Source organism: Gambusia affinis, linkage group LG12 (assembly GCF_019740435.1).
Source record: "Gambusia affinis linkage group LG12, SWU_Gaff_1.0, whole genome shotgun sequence".
NCBI lineage: Eukaryota > Metazoa > Chordata > Actinopteri > Cyprinodontiformes > Poeciliidae > Gambusia > Gambusia affinis.
The window spans coordinates 3,748,406-3,759,020 of NC_057879.1; the positions used below are offsets into that span (position 1 = coordinate 3,748,406).

General features: G+C 43.7%; 1 protein-coding gene across 1 annotated transcript; it reads right to left on the reverse strand.

The window, feature by feature from the left end:
- Positions 1-4,336: 4,336 nt before the first annotated feature.
- On the reverse strand, positions 4,337-9,771 carry LOC122841340. Its single transcript, XM_044134593.1, has 6 exons — positions 9,093-9,771; positions 8,238-8,443; positions 7,155-7,325; positions 6,877-7,029; positions 6,499-6,565; positions 4,337-6,381 (listed from the first exon to the last, which is right to left on the reverse strand). The coding sequence occupies exons 1-6, from the start codon at positions 9,769-9,771 to the stop codon at positions 4,817-4,819; spliced, it is 2,841 nt and encodes a 946-aa protein (XP_043990528.1). The 3' UTR covers positions 4,337-4,816.
- Positions 9,772-10,615: the final 844 nt, after the last annotated feature.

Consider the following 10,615-nt stretch of genomic DNA (forward strand, 5'->3'; position numbering starts at 1 on the left):
TCGGCAAGGCTCCCAGACGACGCACAAAAACATCTGGTCCAGATCAGCTGACGCGGTGAGAAGATATAGATGATGGATTAACCTAGGGGGCGCAGTGGAGTCAAATTGCAATTCAATTCTATTGGGCTCTTTAGAGGTTCTCAATAGTCAATCTTAAAAAGTTACATGGAAATCCTATGATGCATGTATGATTTAGAGAGGACCAGCGTATCTCAGCCTGTTTTAGTATCAAACTGTATCTCAGCTCCCCTGAATCAGGTTGCCAGCCTTCCCGTAAAATACAGAGTCGTCTCATATTTGGCCGTTAAATGTGCATCCCGAATTGAACCTTTCTAATAAAGTGTAGAGATCCTCTTATTTCTAAGAAAGGGTCAAACATTTTCAAAAGATCCATGCATGCAAAATATGGCCCTTTATTCTGGCTGTCAGATGATTCTTCATGACCTCTAAATGGAATAGGTCCTGTGCTCCAGATGAGCCAAGCACCTCAGGGGTGTCTCCTGGTCAGGCATTCAAGCCTTTAGCTATGCGGCCATTTCCAAAAGCATGGCCAAGGAAAACAACTGGCAGGATCAGGAAGAAAAGGAAATCTGAAATTCTCACTGACACACCAGAGAAACAAGCATTGATGGAAGAAGAGCAGAGAAAAAGAAGCAAAAATGTAAGGAAGAGTTTCTTTGCAAAGAATAAAGGCAAGCAAAAGAGGAAGGAGAGAAAGCCTGCCAAGAAAATGTTAAAAGCCAATGCTGAGGATTCTGAGACCTCAGACGATGAATATTTTTGTGTTGTGTGTATGGAACCATTTGGCAACTCAAAGCTACAGGAAGTGTGGTTAAAATGTGCCCTATGCAGTCTCTGGGCCCACCAAGCCTGCACTCCTGGGCTACCATCATTCATTTGTCATCACTGTGACTCTGATTAAGGATACACACACATAGACACAAACACAAACTCACACATACACATTGACATTGTTTTTTTGTTAGATCTACATGTTTGTTCAGTGTTCATTAAGCATACATAAGGAACTTTGTTCTAGTAGAATTATTTACACACATGCACACACACAAACAGAGTATATTTGAGTTATGGCCAGTCACAGAAAGAGAGACATTGTTCTTGTATTGTTCTTTTAATTAAGTAAACCTCTTTTTGAAGCATATCACATGGTGTGGCCTCTGTTTTTGCTTCTTTTGTCTAATTGTTACAACTTACCCCAGCAGGTGTTACAACCCACCTCGATAGTGGGGTAGGTTGTAACAAAGGAACACCATCTATTTGACATGAACTCATGAGGTCTGTGACATTCTTGCAGAGGTTTGAACTGGTGCCATTTGTAGTAGACAAATGTGGGTATTTTGTATAAAAGTTTGAAAACTCTAGCTCAAAAATTCTGTGAGTTAAAGGTGCTGGAGCAAAAAGTGTTACAACCATACCCGGTCTTCCCTACCTTGTTTCCCCAGCATACTGGTCACTGCCACAACGCGTTTCAGGCACTTCCTTCTCTCACTGATGCCAAAGGAATTTCCACTTTCTATTTGTTGCACAACACTTCCCGTTGACAAACCAGATCTATAGCAGGAAACCACACTGTCTTTGTGTGATTGTGTGGTTTCTTTTCTCCAATTTTTTACCCCACCAGTGACAAAATTATCTTTTTTTAAATGTTTGCCAAACACCCTACAACTATAGCGAAATGCAGCATTTGTTGTAGTGGAGTATTCCAGCCAGATGAAACTCTGGAACCAATTACACTGAAAAGCTCTCTTCTGTGTGCCAAAGACACTTTGTGGGTCCAGAGGCAGCTTTACTTGTGTAGGACCAGTGTCTCTGTCACCTAAATCAGAGGCTATATTTGTAGAAATGGGTGCGTCAGATAACTGGACAAACTGCTCTTCAAGCTCTTCCACTTCTTTCTTAAAATCTGTGGTCTGCTCCTCCCAAATGTCCCATATTAAATCCTCCCTAACAAAGGCTTTGGAAGCGTTTTCAAGCAGATATATGTCAGGTTTTTTGTTTTCAATCTGTTCTTGAGTTTGTTTCGATACTGGGCGCGATGCGTTACTTTTTAAGATGTTTTAGGCTTCCTCATGTTATTTCTTAAATCTAAAGGTCTGGCAGTAATTAGTGATAAAAATGTTTAAAAATTCACGTTTAGTTTATGATTTAACAAAGGGGATTTCAATTAAATTCTGTATTGGGATTTGGTTTGTTTTGAATTGCTTTTCCACTTCGAAAGTCCATCATTCGATTTCTGCATCGTGGAAATCTGTGAGGGAATGTCAATTGAAGTAGCCAAGCTACGAAGCACTGCTTTTGCAACATCTGCTATTTTATAGCACAGTTCATGGTAAAGTAGCTCTAAATTCTTCAGTAATAGGAAAGTTGCACGAACGTAAAAGTTGCATGAACTAAAACCTTCGTCTCTGAAATATTGTCCGCCTTGCATTCATACCCTACTTTATAAATCACGCGGCTCCATTATTAGACTTAACAGCCAATCTGATAACAAATATTTTTATTGCGTTAACAGAAAAACATCAAATATACACGTCATTGTCAGTTTTAAATAGGCTGTTTGTTTTTACATGGCCTCAGTCTTTCTTTCTTTTCATATATAAGCCAAACTGCATGCTTGGTACAGCAACAAGACTGGCATCTAATGTAAAACACATGCCCTTAAAATGAATAGAAACCACTGTTAAACAACTGGAGTTATCTGAAGGCCCTTGGGCATAACAGAGTCAGTCTGAATTACTTAAATATACAAACAATAAGAAAAACCCCCCAACTAAAAACATGCAAGCTGAAGACAATTTAGAACAAAAAGCTGAAGCTTGAAAGACTGTCTTACGGGAATAAGTGAACAATAACTATGTACAAATAAACCACTGGTTTCCCATTATATAAAAGATCAATTCTGTTTCATTAAATATCCTGTAGTTCATCTAAACAGATTTAAAAAAGCTAATTATAGCTGAATACATCATCAAGCAGCATATAGGGGGAAAAAAAAAACAATTAAGAGAAATGTAATTTCTTTGTTTTGCCATCAGTGGGCGATATTTACAAGATAAGATATTTTCCAGACGACAAAAACTCTGGGATGAAACGGTACGGAGGAAACAGCTGGCTTTTGCTGTTTCTTTTGAACTTCAGCTGGACAATGAAGTCTGACCTTGTGCTGAAGGGGGGTGGGGAGGGCCCACAGTATGGGGCTTACTGCTGATGAAGTGCAGACGCTCAGTTTCAGTGATTTATGTTCCATCGCATACTTCACCGTGAGCAACATCCAGATTTAGGACCTTGACGTTGTTGGATTAATAATTGTGAGACTGCAGGCCACTCAGTTTCAAAGCTGATAAAGCAGCTTTAACACTGCTACAAATGCATGTAAAATTAAATTCATATAAACAGTTGAAGTAGTAGGAAGTTCCCTTTGAAGGTGGTTCGCGTAACTCATAAAAGTATTTTCACCTTCCTAAAAATGGTGGCCAAGTCATTTTTTTTTGCCAATAGGTGATTTAAGCAAAAAAAGAAAAGAAAAAAAAACTTTTAGCAAAAAAAAAAAAGACTCAGTCTATTATTTTAGGAAGGCAAAAATATTTGGGTTTTTTGTTTGTTTGTTGTTGTTTTTTACACATGTTAAAATGATCATTTTGATGCGACAGTATAACCTTAGATGAGTTGTGAAAAGCTCAAGTTCCTCCACCTCATGTGACTATTGGTGTTTTTTTTAGAAATGCGCTGCAGCGGTAAAAAACAACCAATCAGAGCCAGGAGGAGCATCGTACTGCTGTCAATCATGCTTGTGACTGACAGCGACATCCTTGGTTTGAATTCCAGCTTGGAGTCTCTTTCCATGAAGCTGACCTGTTCTCCCTTTGGACCCTTAGATTCTCTCCAGGTTCTGCTTGGTTATAGCTAATTGATGAATGGATGGCTGGAAGCTTTATGCAGTAATTAGCCATGACAGGAGTTAAAAATGAAGCCAATTCCACTTTACCAAACCACTCTAGATGACCTCCTGCTAACAGATGTATTTATTTGAGTCATAATTTTTTGTTCTTAGAGTACTAGATTATGATTACAATATAGGAAAATAATGAAACATCCCCATTGGGTGTGGATTGATGCATTGCTAGTACAAAACCTTCCAGAGTGAAAGAGGAAATTCACAACAAAAAAGTAACAAATGAAACACCTAATATTTCAAGGAGACTATTGTGTTGAATAGGCCAAATGAGTACACTGCAAAAACACAAAATCTTTTACCACGTTTCGTTTGTGTTGTTTCTAGTGCAAACATTTTAGTACATTTGAAATAAGACAAAAACTAACTTACAAGTAACTTCTCAGCAAGATATAGGAGCTTGTTTTGAGTCAATAATTCTTTAATATTAATGAAAAGGTGCTGGAAGATTATTTCACATATAACATGGGGGAAAATGTCTTATGTGAAGTAATCTGCCAGTATTTATTAACATCAATATTAAGAAACGACTGACATGAAACAAATTCCTGGATCTTGCTGAAAAGTTACTTGTAAGTTGGTTATGTCTTATTTCAAATTTACTAATATATTTGAATAACAGACATCAAATACTTGGTAATATTTTTTCTTTTTGCAATGTGGCAACTTCGTCATTTAACTCAGAGGTATTGAAACAAATGTTAGGTGAAACCTTCAGGTTAGCATTTATTACCTTAAATAACAATGCGTTTCAGTAAGATTATGAATATCTGTGGCCTTACTGTTAAACTCAAATAGGAAGAAAAAATATGGGAAGGTTTTGCCCTTTCTGGGTGTTTGTTATTATGCTGCCACCCAAACCGCTGACACCCCACTTCCTGCTTGGTGACTGATTTGATTGACTCGTCCACGTACACAGTCTAGGATGAAGAAGACAGCGGTGCCGTTATAAACCTGAAAGGATGCTCGTAGACTCAAGCTGGCCCACTGGCACCCCTCAAGCATCTGACCCGCCACCTGCTGGGCTATGGGTACAGGCCGCAGACCCTCTGCTTCACGGCCCCCAACAGCGTCACTTTGCCTCAGCAGAGTGACCTTGACCAAGTTGCAGGAGTGAATGAGTTTGAGGTCCAACGCCACACTGACTGTGCCTCTCTCCCTGAAGACAAAGTCCTTTTTCTGATTTGGAGATCCTTTCCCAAACAGCCCCATTTGCGGCACCTGGGGGCTGGTCTGGTGGAAGAACAGAGGCTTGTTCCGTACTGCTCCAGATGGAAGGCCAGTGTTGGCCACAGAAGCAGTCATAGAGGATGAGATGGCAGCAGGGACCCAAAATAGACTGAGAAGACTGATGCCGGACTCATCGCCAAAGAAGCGTACATTGCACTGAGCAGGAGAGAGGATCTCAAAGCCAATGACATCCCCGGGACTGACTGTGGCGGCTCCAGACAGAGATATAGATGTGTCTCTGTAGTGAACCCCTGGTTTGAAGACCCGAAACATCTCAGTGGAGGTTCCATTTTTGTTGAGATATGCCACGAGCTGAAAGCCGTCACTCACACAAGCTTGGCCCATAGAGTACAACGCTTGCTGGAACACAAAACGCACAGTTCCGTTCTCCGCGAAACGGATCCCTCGACTGTCGTGACTCAGCCCCACTACGTAGGGGTCAGAGGTGGAGGAGATGCGGAAGGCCGGGCGGTAATTTGTGTGGTAATGTGCAGAAACCACGGCCTGTGCTGTCATGGCAACAGCCCCGGTGTCATGAGAGAGCCAGAGAAGAGAGATCATGGCTGCAGAGGTGTCATAAAGCTGCAGACCTTCGCTGCTTTGGTTGCAGTGATGGCTGGCGCTCCGAAGAAACAGGGACATAAGGTGATCCGGGGCGACTTCCGCGACCCCACTGATGCTGACGCCTTGAAGAGACCTTCGTTCCTGGTGCTCCACCCGTATGCCGCTCAGGTCACGGCCGTCGGACCCATCTGTGTGGTTTAAACGTAAGCAGACCTGGATGAAGCTACGGCAGCCGTGACCAAGTGACAGAACTCCGTCGAGCCAGACCAAACCGTGCTGCCTCAGGACCAGCTGCCCGTCCTCAGCTGAAACCAGACCCATGTCGTCTCTTCCCTGTATGTGAATCTGCGCGCTGGGGAAGGCGTGAACCAGGATCTGGCCTTTTGGACCCTTCAGACTCATGTCTCCAGACCAGGAGAGCGATAAAGCGTGAACATCGGCAACAGAGCCGGAGCAGACAGTGTCTGTGACTAAGGTGCAAGGGGAAGCAACCGGTTCCCCATCGCACTCACTGCAGGCCTGACATTCATCCATCTCAGAGTTGTAGAAGTAGCCATGGCCACACATTCCAGAGTTGGCGTCCCGTACCGTCATGCCCTGGCACTTGAATCCACCTGGTGATATGACAGAAAGCAAATTGGCCAATTAGAAATGAAAGTCCATCAATCAGAAAAGGAAAAAATGTAAGAAAATATTGCTATGTTGATAAATAAAAGCATGATTCATCGTACCTGGAGTGTTAATACACTTCTGTTTATCTCTGCACAAGTCTGATATCTCAAGACATTCATCTCGGTCCTGTAACAACAACAAATTTGTTAGAGTTACCGGTTGCAGAGATCAGAGAGTGAATCAAGACTCTGCCTGATTGTTGACATGTTTATTTGTTGTTTTTTTTTAACAAGTTATCACATGAACCAGATTGTTCACATGTGATTTTAATTTCGCATCTTATTGAATGGAAACACTGCAATTCTGACATTTTGTTTTTTCGACATTAGCAGAGTATTGACTAAATTTAATGTTTAATTTTAATTTTAAAAAAGACCAAACTGGCATGACTCAGTTGAGTTGAGAAAGCCATTCGTTGAAAGCGTAAAATTGCAAACCTGGCAGATCCGGTCAGCATGGACAGAACATTGGGCGACCAGGAAGAATCCAGGAGGGCAAATCGTGCACTTTTCACATCTAGGATGTCTGCTGCTGTAGCTGCAGTACTCCTCTGGACCGCAGCTCCCACAGGCCAGCTGGGGTTGTCTCACCTGATCACATTAAAAGCAGTAAAGTGAGAATCCTTGAACCAGCAGCAGGACCTCAGCATTAATCTGGTGCAATTGTTCAGGAATCTTCCCTAGATACCTCAATGTCTAGAATAACATGAGCTCACCTCCATCACACTGGCCTCCATGTCCATTTTATGCAATGACAAAGCTTGTTGTGTTCGATGGGGTTTCACTTGCCCACTCAGGGTTTCCATGTGACTGTCCAGGTCCTCCTGAAGGTTCTGGAAGGACGTCTGCTTGATGGTGTCCATCAAAATGCTGTACTGGGCTTTTACCTGCACACATAAATCTCTTCGTTTCAGTGTGATCATTAAACAGACGTCGCACTTTGAACACAAAGACGCAGACGACAACATCCATTCAAGGATTTAGAGAAACGTCAGAAAGACTGAGGCTGGACTCAGTGCGTCAAGAGACAAACAAATCCTACACATGGGCTACAAATGTTGCAGTTCTCGTGTCAGGCCTCTCATAAACCAGATCTGGACTGTTGCCTTCTTCTGATGAAAACAAAGTTTGTGTTTTATTACAAAGTCGAGGTCCCAGAGTCTGGAGGCAGAGCGGAGAGACACAGAATCCACGTTGCTCGAAGTTGAGTGTGAAGTTTCCACAGTCACAGATGATTTAGGGTTGTCATCTGCTGGTGTTGGTCCACTGAAGTCCTCTGCAACGCAGCTGTCTACCCGGAAAGTTTAGCACACTTAATGCTTCTCTCTGCTGACACACTTTGTGGAGATGTCGATTTAATTTCCCAGCAGGATTTATCACCTGCCCAGTCTGCTAAATGTACCAAAATTTGGTTAAGAGACAATGGTGTTACTGTGATTGTCCAGGAAACCGGCCTATCCTGAAACCTAGAGAGAAGCAGTGGTGTACTGTCAAGAGGAAGACGAGGAACACCAGGCCCAACAGTGCAGATGAGCTGGAGTTCGCTGTCAAAGCAACCTGGCCTTTCAGTACAACCCAGCATTCCCACAGACCGGTCACTTCCATCCCACATTACTTTGACTGATTCATGCAAAAGGAGCCCAGACCAAGTTCTGGGTGAACATACTTTTCAGAAACCTCACATTTCAGTTTAAAATATGCTTTTTTTCCATTGACCCTCTTTTTTTCTTTTTAGGTCTGCGCTTCTTATCGCCAGTAAACAAACATTAATCATTCCTCATCAGTTGCTGCAGACTTACTTGCTCCATCTGATCATACATCCTCCTCTGTTGCTCCAGTATTTCCCTCTGCTGGTTAACGAGCGCCCCCTGCTGTTCACCGAGGAGTCTCTGCAGTTCCTTGACCTCGCTCTGTTGGCCCCTGAGGGCCTCGACGAATCTCTCCTGGCCCTTGGATAGCTGCAGCTGCAGGACAAGAGCGTCCTCCGATGGAACCTCGTTGGACCCTGTGGGGAAGAAAGAAACTTTTTATACAACTGTATTTCCCCCCCCCTGGTTTATGAAGCATTTTAATAACATAAATCAGACAAAGTTCAGGGCTTCCTCTCACATGTGATTAGGCCATTATTTTACGAAAGTGAGGATATAAAGCTTATATTTGCACACTTCTGCTAAACACAATCAGAGTTTGAAATGAATTTAAATATCATGAAACGTCAAAATGTCCTTGATTTTTGATGAACCAACCCCGCCGGCTGCAGCCTGTCTGACTGCGGAGTTGGCTACTGTGCGTTGCGCTGCTCTCAGGACTGAAATAAAGCCAAAGATGACAGTCTGAAGTATCTAAGGAAGGTTAAGTTAAATGCATTTTTAGTTCAAGCCCGTTAATATATGTTGCACTTCTACGAACAGCAAGACATAGATTAGTGCTGGGTTGCATTTTCAGAAAAGAATGTAAAAGTATTTTCAGTAGAGGAAGGGATCTGAGGAAGACATTAAACTTAGATGGAGATGCTCAAAGTAATTTACTGTGCTCCAGTTCCCTAAGATATAAATGATAGTTATCTGTTACTATGGCCAACTCCAGACAGCCTTCCATCACAAGTTTTTAAAAAAGTCATAGAGGAGACCCTGAAGTCTCCTCTTAACACCCACCTGGCTTCATGTCACATGCCAGCTGTATCCAAGCTCCACGATCCAAGCCGAAGTCCGGGAGCTCGCCGAGGAACTGTGCAGCCCTGTCCGTCGCTTGAACAGGAGGAGAGTCTCGCCTCCCGTCGTCTCCAGCATGCGTCCTGCAGCCGCTCCCGACGCACTGCTGCTGCTGCTGCTGCTGCTGCTGCTGCTGCTGCTTTTGGCTCGCCCTGTGGGGCGATCTGCACCCAATCCCTTTGCACTCTCCCTTGTCATCATTGGTCCCACGATGAGAAACGGTGGTCGGACAAGACCCACCGGAGCAGCCGGGATGAAACACCTCCGCCGTGATAGTCCTGGGGTTGGTCCTCCTGGTGCCATCGGTTCCAAAGCCTCCGTGTTGACTCTGGACACCGCTGTAGGAGGATATCGGGGTGATTTGAGCTTGGTGGTGATGGCGGAACTGACCGTCTTGCTGGTAGCTGGGATAAACCTGCCCTGTCCTAGATTGCGCAGCGTGGTGCGGCTGCCTTCGGGTAGGGGACGCCTCCGTGCGCCCCTGGCAGTGCGCTCCGACGCACGGCCTGCTGCTCCACTCCTGGCCAGGGAAGCAGCGCGTCCCGCGGCACACCTCGGGTCCGCTCCCCGAGCAGAGGGCGGAAATGGAAAGGAGCACAAAAGTCGCACAGGCAGTCTTCATGTTGCAGTTGTTCCACGGGAGAAATGTGCAAGGGGGCCACGTGGGGACGGTGTCCAAAGTTTTCACGCATCCAACTTCTCAGATTTATGGGCCCCGTTTGATCATCACGGTGAGGAGAGGGGGGGGAAAAAAGAGAAAATCTTTCTGCGCAAATATCTACATAACTCAACTTTACTGCACCGGTTCAGTTCGCCTCCATCTCACACGGCTTCTGGCTTCTCTCTGCGTCTAGCCCACATGTGGCGCTCACTGCTCCTAATTGGCACCAGGCTTTTGCTCCTAGTCTTAAATTAACCCGTAACTTTCCCGGACATACCTCTCTACCGACCCACCCCGTCTCCCAAATATCCTATTTGCTTGATTTTCTTGGATATCTCCATTTTAATTTCGCAGCGCTTAATATTCGTACCCATCATTTCCAGACATTTACAACTTCAAAAGGAAAGAGGGACTTTTTTTGAGGGAAACATTTACTTTCTTTCTTCGTGCTTTTCATTTTGATGAAAGGATCTATTTTGTGTGTGTATGTGGGGGGCGGGGGGGTGTTAACAGGCCGACGTGTTCTGTAGGGATTATAAAATCAAAATGCCATTCAGACTTTCATCTCGCTTGGATTAAAAAGGCTGCGGTGGGGCTTCTGGAACACTGTCTTCTTAAAATTAGAGCCAAAACAGTTTATGACATCTTTATGACAGTTTATTGCCATTTCATTTCCCTTTATTTAAGATTAAAAATTGCCTGAAAATGCTTTATTTCTTCTCATCAGTCTTCGCACAAGTCGTCATTCTACGAACATCATGACTATAATCAGTGACTTCTGTCAGTACTTCCCTCGCTGTTTCTA